The 12,933-nt window shown below is 45.0% G+C and overlaps 1 protein-coding gene across 1 annotated transcript; it reads right to left on the reverse strand.

Moving 5' to 3' along the window:
- Positions 1–9,289: 9,289 nt before the first annotated feature.
- On the reverse strand, positions 9,290–11,154 carry LOC125116308 (60S acidic ribosomal protein P1-like). Its single transcript, XM_047761408.1, has 2 exons — positions 11,146–11,154; positions 9,290–9,908 (listed from the first exon to the last, which is right to left on the reverse strand). The coding sequence occupies exons 1-2, from the start codon at positions 11,152–11,154 to the stop codon at positions 9,453–9,455; spliced, it is 465 nt and encodes a 154-aa protein (XP_047617364.1). The 3' UTR covers positions 9,290–9,452.
- Positions 11,155–12,933: the final 1,779 nt, after the last annotated feature.

Here is a 12,933-nt window from a genome sequence, read left to right on the forward strand (position 1 = left end):
TTAAAATATTTTTATCCTTTGGATCTTTAAACAATCAAAATGGTTACATTTTGCTCCAGCTATACAATGTTAGAACCATAAAAAAATGATGTGTTCAAAGAAATGAGGGACCTTGTGTGTTAAGCTACTAAGCACAAAAAACCAGATGCTAAGTAACTTGCACTGAATTATCAACTATGTAAAGAAAAATATACATGGCCACAGGTGAGGAAACATCACAGTAAGTTACATGTTTGCTTGTGACTAGTGGTTATGGTGTGTCTGGGGTTTTCTTTCTCTCTCTCTTTTTTTTTTTTTAGTCTAATCAGTTACACTTTGCTATACTTGCCACAGTTTATACAGTAAACACATATTACTCTGATTATATGGTGGCAGGCGGAGGTTGAAACTGACCTCAAATCTCCTCAGTTTCCTTCCCAACTCTTTGAATCTGGTTAATTTCCCCTTCTTAAAAGTGTTGAAGCCTCCGCAAGGCTTTTCAAGCCCCTAGACCAGCTGGAGAGGCTGGAAGGAAGATTCGAGAAAGGCCAAGGCGAAGCTGGGAGGGCGGTGTCAGGGAGGGCGGGCTTCTGCGCGTTCCTTCCCCACCGCGGGCGCCGCCGGGGCCGTCCTGCCTCGTGCGTCCCCACTCGTACGCGCTCGGAGGTGCTGCGCCCGGAACGCGCCGTGGACGCGCGTTGGGACGGCTGCCAAGGCGCTGGGCCTCCTGCCCGCCTGCGGGCGTCTCCGCTCCGCCTCTTCGCGGGCTCAGCGCCCAAGCGCCGGCTAAGGCCGGCGGAAGCGCCCGGGGCCCGGAGGCAGCACGAGGCCCCTCCCCGCCAGCTCAGCCTCCGGGCGCGCGGGCCGGGAGGGCGGTGGCGCGGACGTGCCCGGGCCCACGGAGGCCTCGGTGCACCGCCCCAGGAGCGCCGCCGGCGGGTGGGGAGAGCGGAGGGAACGCCAGTAGGGAGTGGGAGGCCGGGCGGCCCCGCAGCCCCGACGCTCGGCCTTCCCCGCGGCGCCCCTTTGTCCCCGAGTTGTGCTCGGCGCGCGGTGGGGAATCGCATCTCCCAGCTGTGTGCGCCCTTCTGCGCCGGGTGGACGGCCTCTCCCCGTGTGCGCCTGGGAGTCTGGTCCTGCGGGTTTTCTACCAGCCAGATCGTTAAGGCCCGCTCAGTCCTAGGCACCATATAAGGTTTTAAGTCCGCATTTAGTGTGTTCTCAACCTGTCCCCAAACCTCCTTGTCCTCGGCGTCTGTCTTTCTACCTCGATTTTCCTACTGTCCGACGGCTTGTTCAAGGCTGTCTGCTGCCCCCAAGGCTTTGAACCTTTCACCTCTTCTGTACAACCACCCTCGTTCTGCAGCTTCGGTAACATCCTCCCAAGGCCCACTACCCTCTGCCAACACACAAGCACAAGGCTAAGGGAAGTTTTCACCTGTACTTTGCCCCCGGGGACAAGATACTGCTCTCTCACTGTCACTGACAAATATTCCCAAGGAAAAGAATAGTTTACACTTGCTCTGCCACTCCAGCTACATAATTTGTAGGGTCAAGGGCAAAATGAAAAGGCAGGACCTCCTTCTCAGAAGTTAAGCATTTCAAGAGCATTAAATCAAGCCCGTGACTCTTCCACATGCAGGACCCTGTGTGCCTACACAGGTATCCACGCAGGAAGCCGGCCCTGCCAGCACTCTTTGTATCCACAAGCCTAAGCCCTAACATCCCCATTCTCACCCCCGCCCAGCCGGGCCCATCAATATTTGTAGAATGTCTGTAAGAACAAACGGATACTCTCTTCTTTGGCTGGTTATCAGAAGTAGGGAACTTTCCTTGATCAGCCATCTCTACCTTCTTTGCAGTACTTGACATGGCCGACTCTTTTGCTTATAAAACCCCCTTTTCCTTTGGCTTCTGTAACGCTGTGCCACTGGATTTCCCTTGCCCTCTGATGCATTCCTTTGCTGGCTTGGTTTCTCCTTCTATTGTGAATCTGTTCATGCATGGTCCAAAGGTTAGGCCCCCAGTCCCTCTTTTTCTTTCTAATTCCCGTGGAGACATTATCATCCCGTTTCAGTCACCTCTTTTGCATGTGACATTCTCAGCCTTTATCTCTGCCCAGATTTTCCTCCCAGGCCCTAGTCTTGCTTTTCTAACCCATAGGTGTCCTGACAACTCAAATATTAACAAGACAAAAATTGAATCTATGGAGTTCCCATAGTGGTGCAGCAGAAACAAATCTGACTAGGAACCATGAGGTTGCAGGTTCGATCCCTGGCCTAACTCAGTGGGTTAAGGATCCGGCGTTGTTGTGAGCTGTGGTGTAGGTTGCAGACGTGGCTCGGATGCTTTGTTGCTGTGGCTGTGGTGTAGGCTGGCAGCTATAGCTCCAATTCGACCCCTAGCCTGGGAACTTCCATATTCCGCAGGTGCCCTAAAAACCAAAAAAAAAAAAGAATCTATGTCTCTTTGCCTCTTCCTTCCCTCCCTCCTTCCTACATTCTTTTGTGGCAGCTGAGGATAAAGTAAACCAAAACTGGGATCCCAGTACAGCTATTCAGGAGGTACTGCCATGAAAGCCAGGCTTGCCGGCACCCTTTCAAGGTGTCTCTTCACACATTTTACTAATTACATAGGGAGGGAAAAGTCACTTTACTATCCAGAAAACTGGCAGATACCATCTTAAATCATGAAAGTTAACACTACAAGTAATGAGCTAAATCATTTTGTGCACCATCTGATGATGCAGAGCACTTCTGGTCCCTTCTGTGACAGTCCAATCAGAGGTGCGCCACCTGACTCTAAACATGAGGAAATACTGCACAATCCCAAACTGAGGGACAGGCCTACAAAATGGCTTGTAATGTTCAAAAACATCAAGGCCATGAAAGTCAAGGGAAATCGTGGAACTTCCCTAGATGGAAGATTTGAAAGGCGTGACCGCTGGGGTCACTGCATGATCCTGTGTTGGCTCCTTTTGCTATAAAGAACATTATTATTTTTTTATGGCCTCACCCACACATATGGAAGTTCCGGAGTCAGGGGATGAATATGAGCCGCAGCTGTGACCTATGCTGCAGTTGTGGCAATGCTGGATCCTTTAACCCACTGCGCCAGGCTGGGGATTGAACCTGTGCCTCTGCAGGTACCCTGAGCCACTGTAGATTTGAAACTCCTTGTGCCACAGTGGGAACTCCTAAGGGACTTTACTGAGACAAGAGTTGAGGGAGTCCCTGGGCAAAGGGAGTATGGTAGGTATTTCGCACTATCCTTTCAGCATACCTTTTCTCAAAGTTTAAAATTATTTCAGGAGTTCCCGTCGTGGCGCAGTGGTTAACGAGTCCGACTAGGAACCATGAGGTTGCGGGTTCGATCCCTGCCCTTGCTCAGTGGGTTAAAACGATCTGGCGTTGCCGTGAGCTGTGGTGTAGGTTGCAGACGCGGCTCGGATCCCGCGTTGCTGTGGCTGCGGCGTAGGCCGGCAGCTGTAGCTCGGATTGGACCTCCAGCCTTGGAACCTCCATATGCCGCGGGAGCGGCCCAAGAAATAGCAACAACAACAACAAAGACAAAAGACAAAAAAAAAAAAATTTCAAAAGAAAAAAGAAAATGCACCATTACAAGCTTCCCTCCAAATTAGCCTTTCCTAACTTGGCTTCTGTTAGGCATCTGTTAATAGCAGCTACATTCTCCCAAGTGGGTAAGTTCAAAACCTTTGGGGTCACCTTTGATTCCTCTCTTCTCTGCCTTCCCTTTAGCCACCACAATAAAGCCCTGTTGATTATTTTTTACGTATCTCTCACAGAGCCACCTGTAAATTAAACTTCCACCTTGTTTTCTTTTTTTTAGTAACACTTCCTCCTTCACATAATTGTTTGAAGGGGTGCCTGTGAAAAGAATGTGAATGTGGATAACATAAAGCAGTGTAAATATAAGGTCCTATTACTCTATCTCAAGTCTGATTACAGCTGTTTACTGCTGCAATCTCCTAACTGGTCTTCCTGTCTTTGGTTGTTCCCTCCAACAACCCATCCTGTATACAGTTACCAAAGTAATCTGTGTAAAAGCACACACTTATCCCTTCAGGGCCTTGCTTCCCATGGCTCACAGTGGCACTTAATCCATATTCCCTGGGAAGTCTGATGTTCTATAAGCTAAACCAAAGTGGTCTGCCCTGTATCGAATAACCTTGACCTTGTCCCAATTCATAGAGAAAAGAACATTTCATGGGTAGAATTCCTCAACCTGTAAGGTTTTCCCCCCGATTTGTTTTTCCATAGTAGTGGAAGATCCAAACTTTTATCTGCTAGCATCAGCAGATGACAAACTGAATGAACAAGCAGCAGATAAATAATAACATAGATTTGGCAACAGCAGATCGTACTTATTTCAACAGCTTGTTTTTCTCATGGGCACACGTACTGGTAGTTGTGGTCGCTATGCTGTCAGAGGTATAGTCATTTCCTTAAAAACTGTTTCTCTTTGAGATGATGGAATGAAATCAGATTTTCGTCATGAACAAATTAGAGAAAACACTGTATTCCCGAATCCTTGGCCTCTTCTTCAGGGTTTTTCAAACCTTATCACTACTACTCCCCTTCATGAATCCTTGACTTCAGAAAAAGTTGTCTAATCTCTGTTTACATTTGCTTTTTTTTTTTCTTTGCATAAACCATTTTATCTCTCTGGAACTCTGTCCTGGCCCACGCCTACCCATACAAACCCCATCCAGCCTTAAAGGAACAAACCAACTCTCCACTTGGTGAAAACTTCTAAAATCGTGATAATCTCATCTTCTAACTCACTATTGTACTGTGAAAGGTGCCCGGCAAAGAACAGAATAGTATAAAATAGTGTCTTTCAAACATTAAAGGGCATGAGTTCCCATTGTGGCTCAGTGGGTTAAGAACCCAACTAGTATCTATGAGGATGCGGGTTTGATCCCTGCCCTTGCTCAGTAGGTTAAGGATCCGGCATTGCCGTGAGCTGCGGTGTAGGTTGCAGACACAGCTTGGATCCTCCATCGCTGTTGCTGTGGCACAGGCCAGCAGCTGCAGCTCTAATTTGACCCCTAGCCTGGGAACTTCCATATGCCCCAGGTACAGCCCTGAAAAAAAAAAAAAAAAAAAAATTAAAGGGCATAAGAAACACCTGAGAAACTTTTCTAAATGCAGAGGTTTTTGTTTGTTTTGCTTTGGGGTTTTTTTGGCCTTGCATGAGACATGTGGAAGTTCCTAGGCCTGGGATTGAACCTGTGCCACAGCAACGACCTGAGCCATAACAGTTAATGCCAGATCCTTAACCTGCTGCGCCACAAGAGAATTCCTGTTTGTTTTGGTGAGAACATTTTTCTACTCTCTTACCAAATTCTTATTATAAAATATAGTGCTATCAACTATAGTCACCATGTTTTTACATTAGATCCCCAGACCTTTTTCATTTTACAGCTTTTAACTAACCTCTCCTATTCCCCCCCCCCCCATCCTCTGGCAACCACTTTTTTACTGTTTTTTGTTGTTTTTTTTTTCTTTTTTATGGCCACATCCACAGCACTTGGAAATTCCTGGGGCAGGGATCGAATCCCAGCTGCAGCTGTGGCAACGCTGGATCCTTTTAATACACTGCATCAGGCCGGGATTGAACCTGCACCTCCCCAGCCACCAAAGCTGCTGCAATCTGATTTTTTTTTATTATTTTATAATGTTTTTTTTTCCATGATAGCTGGTTTACAGTGTTCTGTCAATTTTCTACTGTACAGCAAGGAGACCCAGTCACATACACATATATACATTCTTTTTTCTCACATCATTATGCTCAACCATAAGTGACTAGATATAGTTCCCAGTGCTATACAGCAGGATCTCATTGCTTATCCATTCCAAAGGCAATAGTTTGCATCTATTAACCCCAAATTCCCAGTCCATCCCACACCTTCCCCTCCCCCTTGGCAACTACAAGTCTGTTCTCCATGTCCATGATTTTCTTTTCTGGAGAAAGTTTCATTTGTGCTGTATATTAGATTCCAGATATAGCAATCTGATTCTTAACCCACTGTACTATAGCAGGAACTCCTACTCTTTCTTTTTTTTCAGATTTCACATACAAATGACACCATGCAGTATCTGTATTTCTTTGCTTTATTTCACTTAGCATAATGCCCTCAGGGTCTATCCATGTGGTCACAAATGTCAGAATTTTCTTTCTTTCTTTTTTTTTTTTTTTTGTCTTTTCTAGGGCTGTATCCGTGGCATATGGAGGTTCCCAGGCTAGGGGTCTAATTGGAGCTGTAGACACTGGCCTACACCACAGCCACAGCAACGGGGGATCTGAGCCGAGACTGCGACCCATACCACAGCCAACGGCAACACTGAATCCTTAACCCACTTAGCAAGGCCAGGGATTGAACCCGCAACCTCATGGTTCCTAGTTGGATTTATTAACCACTGCACCATGATGGGAACTCCAAAAATTTCTTCTTTCTTATGACTGAATAATATTCCATGTTTATATACACCACATTTTCTTTTTCTTTTTTAAAGGATAGATTTATTTTTTATTTTTTTGTCTTTTTTTTTGCCATTCCTTGGGCCACTCCTGCGGCACATGGAGGGTCCCAGGATAGGGGTCTAATCGGAGCTGTAGAGGCCGGCCTACGTCAGAGCCACAGCAACACAGGATCCGAGCCATGTCTTCGACCTACACCACCGCTCACGGCAACGCAGGATCCTTAACCCACTGAGCAAGGCCAGGGATCGAACCCGCAACCTCATGGTTGCTAGTAAGATTCGTTAACCACTGTGCCACGACGGGAACTCCACACATTTTCTTTATTCTTCTGTTTCTGGACACTTCATTTCCATATCTTGGCTAATTTTGAATAATGCTGCAATGAACACAGGAGTGCAGATCTCTTTAATATTCTGTTTAATTTTTTTTTGGATATATACCCATAAATGGAATTCTGGATCATAAGGTATTTTTATTTTTTGAGGCACTTCTATATTGTTTTCCACAATGGCTGCACCAATTTACATTTCCACCAATAGTGTATAAGGATTCCCTTTTCACCAACATTTGTTATTGCATGTCTTTATGATAGCAATTCTAACAAGTATGAGATAATATCTGATTGTGGTTTTGATTTGCATTTCCTTGATGATTAGTGAGGTCAAATACCTTTTCATGTGCCTGTTAGCAATTTGTATGTCTTTGGGAAAATATTTCTACAGTTCTTCTGCCAATTTTATTTTTTATTTTTAAAAATTTTAAGTGTTTTTTTTTTAAACATTTAAACATTTATTTATTTATTTATTTGGTCTTTGTGGGTCACACCTGTAGCATGTGGAGATTACCAAGCTAAGGGTCAAATTGGAGCTGCAGCTGCTGGCCTACACCACAGCTCACGGCAACGCCAGATCCTTAACCCACTGAGCGAGGCCAGGGATCAAACCTGCATCCTCATGGATGCCAGTCAAATTTGTTTCGGCTGAGGCATGATGGGAACTCCTTCTGCCAATTTTAAAATCAGATTTTTTTTTTCTTTTTCTTTTCTTTTTAGGGCTGTACCTGAGGCGTATGGAAGTTCCTAGACTAGTAGCTAAATCTGCACAGCTGCCAACCTACACCATAGGCACAGCAATGCTGGATCCAAGCTGCTGCTTGTGACAACACCAGATCCTTAACCTAGTGAACAAGGGCAGGGACTGAACCTGCATCCTCATGGAGACTATGTTGGGTTCTTAATCTGCTGAGCCACAATGGGAACTCCTGTATGAGTTCTTTCTATATTTTGGATATTAACCCCTAAACAAATATATGATTTGCAATTATTTTCTCCATTCTATAAGTTGCTTTTTCATGTTCTTGATGGTTTCCTTTGCTGGGCAGAAGCTTTTAGCTTGATTAATGTAGTCCATTTCTTTTTACTTTTGCCATTCACTTCTATCTATTGCACCCTTGCTTTTGGTGTCAAAACCAAAAAAATCATTCCCAAGACCACTGTCTAGAAGCTGACTTCCTATGTTTTCTTCCCAGTTTTAAGGCTTTAGGTCTTACATTCAAGTCATTACTCAGCTTTGACGGAGTTCCTGTCATGGCTCAGCAGAAACAAATCTGACTAGTATCCATGAGGACGCAGGTTCGATCCCTGGCCTTGCTCAGTGGGTTAAGGATCTAGTGTTGCTGTTGTGAGCTGTGGTATAGGTTGAAGATTTGGCTCAGATCTGATGTTGCTGTGGCTGTGGTGTAGGCCAGCAGCTACAGCTGCAATTCAACCTCGGTATGCCAGGGATGTGGCCCTAAAAAGACAAAAAAAAAGTTTTTACTCAACTATGAGATAATTTTTGGGTGTGGTGTAACAGTGGTCCAATTTCATTCTTTTTTTTTTTTTTTAAGCTGCACTTGCAGCATATAGAAGTTCCCAGGCTAGGGGTTGAATCAGAACTGCAGCAGCAGGCCTACACCACAGCCACAGCAACACTGGATCCAAACCTCATTTGCAACCCATGCTGCAGCTTGTGACAACACTGAGTCCTTAACCCACTGAGCAAGGCCAGGGATTGAACCTGCATCCTCATGGCCTCTATGTCAGATTCGTAACCTGCTGAGACATAACAGGAACTCTTCCAGGTTCATTCTTCTGCATGTGCCTGTCAGTTTTGCCAACACCAGTTACTGAGGAGACTGTCCTCTTCCCATTTATATTCTTGGCTCCTCTGTCATAAATTAGTTGATCAGGAGTTCCCGTCGTGGCGCAGTGGTTAACGAATCCAACTAGGAACCATGAGGTTGCGGGTTCGATCCCTGCCCTTGCTCAGTGGGTTAAAACGATCTGGCGTTGCCGTGAGCTGTGGTGTAGGTTGCAGACGCGGCTCGGATCCCGCGTTGCTGTGGCTCTGGCGTAGGCCGGTGGCCACAGCTCCGATTTGACCCCTAGCCTGGGAACCTCCATATGCCGTGGGAGCGGCCCAAAGAAATAGCAAAAAGACAAAAAAAAAAAAAATAGTTGATCACATATGCATGGGTCTGTTTCTGGGCTCTGTATCCTATTCTATTGATCTACGCATCTTTTTTTTTGGTGGCGGTGGGGGCAGTGGCCATATCTGTGGCATATGGAAGTTCCCAGGCTAAGGGTCCAATCAGAGCTGCAGCTGCCAGTCTATGCTCCTGCCACAGTAATGCTGGATCCAAGCTGCATCTGTGACCTACCCCACAGCTCACAGCAGTGAAGATCTTTAACCCACTGAGCAAGGCCAGGTATTTACCAGAATCCTCATGGATACTAGTCAGGTTCTTAACCCACTGAGCCATTATGTGTCTATTTTTATGCCAATATCATATTGTTTTAATAACTATAGCTTCATAATATGGTGTGAAATCAAGAAGCATGATGCCTCCAGCTTTGTTTTTTGTTTTGTTTTTTTTTTCAGCGAAGAGCTCAGCTTTTTATTGTTGAATGTGTTACAAAAGTTTCGTCAAAGACCAAAGCTCATATCATCATCAGACTCCTCAGATTTTTCTTTCTTTGCTTCTACTTTCTTCTCCTCAGCCAGGGCAGCAGTGGTGGCTGGGGCAGGACATCCTGCTGGTGCAGCACCAGCTGCTGGGGCAGGTCCACCAGCCCCCACATTGTAGATGAGGCTCCCAATATTGACATTGGCCAGAGCCTTTGCAAACAAGCCTGGCCAGAATGGCTCAACATCTACACCTGCTGCTTTGATGAGGGCATTGATCTTATCCTCCCGGACGGTCACCTCATTGCTGTGCAGGATGAGAGCAGAGCAGATGCAGGCGAGCTCCGAGACGGAGGCCGTTGTGCAGATGAATGAGAGGTGGGGGCTGCTGGGTGCGGTGCTAGTCTCTGGATGAAGTGAGGGCCTCACTCCTAGTGGCCTTAGCTTCCTCGGAAGGACCAAGCACCTTAGCGGCAGCTAAGGGAAGGCCAGCTTTGCTCCTTCTCAAGATTAGTGTGGGTATTCTGGGCCTTTTGTGGTTCCATACAAATTTTAGGATTATTTGTTCTATTTCTTTCTTTCTTTCTTTTTTCATCTTTTGCCTTTTCTAGGGCCACTCCTGTGGCATATGGAGGTTCCCAGGCTAGGGGTCTAATGTGAGCTGTAGCTGCCAGAGCCACAGCCACTCAGGATCCGAGCTGAGTCCGAGACCTACACCACAGCTCACAGCAACACTGGATCCTTAACCCACTGCTCGAGGCCAGGGATAGAACCCGCAACCTCACAGTTCCCAATTGGATTCGTTAACCACTGAGCCATGATGGGAACTCTGTGTTCTATTTCTAAGAAAAAAATTCCATTGGAATTTTACTAGGGATTCCACTGAATCTGCGAATTGCTTTGGTTAGTATGGACATTTTAACAATATTAATTTTTCCCATTCATGAGCACAGAATATCTTTCCATTTGTTTGTGTCTTTGTCAATTTATTTCATCAGTGTTTTATAGTTTTTAGTATACAGATCATTCAGCTCCTTGGTTAAATTTATTCCTAGGTATTTTGTTCTTTTTAATACAATCATAAATGAGATGTTTTTCTTAATTTCTCTTTTTGATGGTTCACTGTTAGTGTATAGAAACACAACTAATTTTTATATATCAAATTTTTTTTTTTTGGTCTTTTTGCCTTTTCTGGGGCTGCTCCCACAGCATATGGAGGTTCCCAGGCTAAGGATCTAATGGAAGCTGTAGCCGCTGGCCTACACCAGAGACACAGCAACTTGGGATCCAAGCTGAGTCTGCAAACTACACCACATCTCACGGCAACGCCGTATCCTTAACCCACTGGGCAAGGCCAGGGATTGAACCCGCAACCTCATGGTTCCTAGTCGGATTTGTTAACCACTGAGCCATGACAGGAAGTCCCTTTATATATCAACTTTATATCTTGCAGTTTTACTGAATTCACTGATTAACAGTTTTTTTGTGGAATCTAGGGTTTTAATATATAAATATCATGTCATCTGCAAAATAGAGACAGTTTTACTTCTTCCTTTCCGATTTGGATGCCTTTATTTCTTTTTCTTACCTAATTGCTTTGGCCAGGATTTCTAGTATTGTGTCAAAAAAAAAAAAAAAAAACTGGCAGGAGTGAGCATCTTTATCTTGTTTCTGATCTTAGAGGAAAAGCTTTTAGTTTTTCACTGTTCAGTACATCAGCCATGGTTCTGTCATATGGCCTTTATTATGTTGAGGTGTGCCCCTCCAGAACCAGTTTGTGAGAGTTTTTATTATGAATGGATGTTACATTTTGTTAAATGCTTTTTCTGCATCTATCGAAATGATCATATGAAATGACTTTTGTCCTTCATTTGTTTGTGGTGTATCACACTGACTGATCTGTGGATATTGAAAAAGTCCTATTACTATATTTATTTATTAAGTTTTTTAGGACTGCACCTGTGACATATGGAAGTTCCCAGGCTAGGAGTCCAATTGGAGCTGCAGCTGCCGGCCTGTGTCACAGCCACAGCCATACCAAATCCAAGCCTTGTCTGTGACCTATACCACAGCTCATGTAAACGCTGGAACCTTAACCTACTGAGTGAGGCCAGGGACTGAACCCACATCCTCCTGGATACTAGTCAGGTTCTTAACCCACTGAGCCTCAACAGGAATTCCCAATTCTTCCATCATTAAATGTATGCTTTAGTAGAATTAAGTATATTCACATTATTATGCAACAATCTCCAGGACTTTTTCATCTTCCCAAACTGAAATTCTGTACCTATTAAATATTTGGTTACCCTTGGCAACCCCCATTCTACTTTCTGTATCTATGAATCTGGCTACTCTAGGAACCTCTGATTCTGGCTAATTGGAACCACATAGTATTTGTCCTCTTGCCATCTTTTTTTTTTTTTTTTGTCTTTTCTAGGGCCACTCTCACGGCATATGGAGGTTCCCAGGCTAGGGGTCTAATTGGAGCTGTAGCCACCGGCCTACGCCAGAGCCACAGCAACTCGGGATCTGAGCCGCGTCTGCAACCTACACCACAGCTCAGGGCAACGCCAGATCGTCAACCCACTGAGCAAGGCCAGGGATCGAACCCACAACCTCATGGTTCCTAGTCGGATTCGCTAACCACTGCGCCACGATGGGAACTCCAGAAGGACCCTTTTTAAGGCTTGGTAATATTTTATTGTATGGAGAGACTACATTTTATTTATCCATTCGTCTGTCAGTGGACATTTGGGTTGCTTCCACCTTTTGGCTATTTCAAATAATGCTGCTCTGAACATGGGAGTACAAATTTGAGTCCCACTTTCAATTCCTTTGGGTATATACCCAGAAGCGGAATTGCTGGGTCTTATGGTAATTCTATGTTTAACTTTTTGAAGAGCCACCATGCCATTTTACATAGCAGCTGCCATTTTACATTCACGACAGCACAAAGGTTCCAATTTCTCCACATCCTTGCCAACACTTGAATTTCTGATAACAGACATCCTAATGGGTATAAAGTGGTTGGTTCACTTCTAAAATAGTTGTTTCTGGAGTTCCCGTTTGGCGCTGCAGAAACCAATCCGACTAGGAACCATGAGGTTGCGGGTTCGATCCCTGGCCTTGCTCAGTGGGTTAAGGATCCGGCATTACTTTGAGCTGTGATTTAGGTTGAAGATGAGGCTTGGATCCTGCGTTGCTGTGGCTGTGGCGTAGGCCGGCAGCTGTAGCTCGGATTGGGACCTCCAGCCTTGGAACCTCCATATGCTGTGAGTGTGATCCTAAAAAAAAAAAAAAAAAAAAGTTTTTCTGCCTTAGACTGTAAGTTTTTCAAAAACTGACTGTGAATATTTGTTTGATTCACATGGAATCAAAGACTTGGGAGGATATTGCCCTAAGAGTGCCTGTATAAATATTCAAAATTCCCCAAAGCCTCTCCCCAGTAGTAGTAAAAGGTACATTTTAACCAATGTCAGTCATGTGGTGTCTTGAGTTTTCA

This window comes from Phacochoerus africanus, chromosome 15 (assembly GCF_016906955.1).
Source record: "Phacochoerus africanus isolate WHEZ1 chromosome 15, ROS_Pafr_v1, whole genome shotgun sequence".
NCBI lineage: Eukaryota > Metazoa > Chordata > Mammalia > Artiodactyla > Suidae > Phacochoerus > Phacochoerus africanus.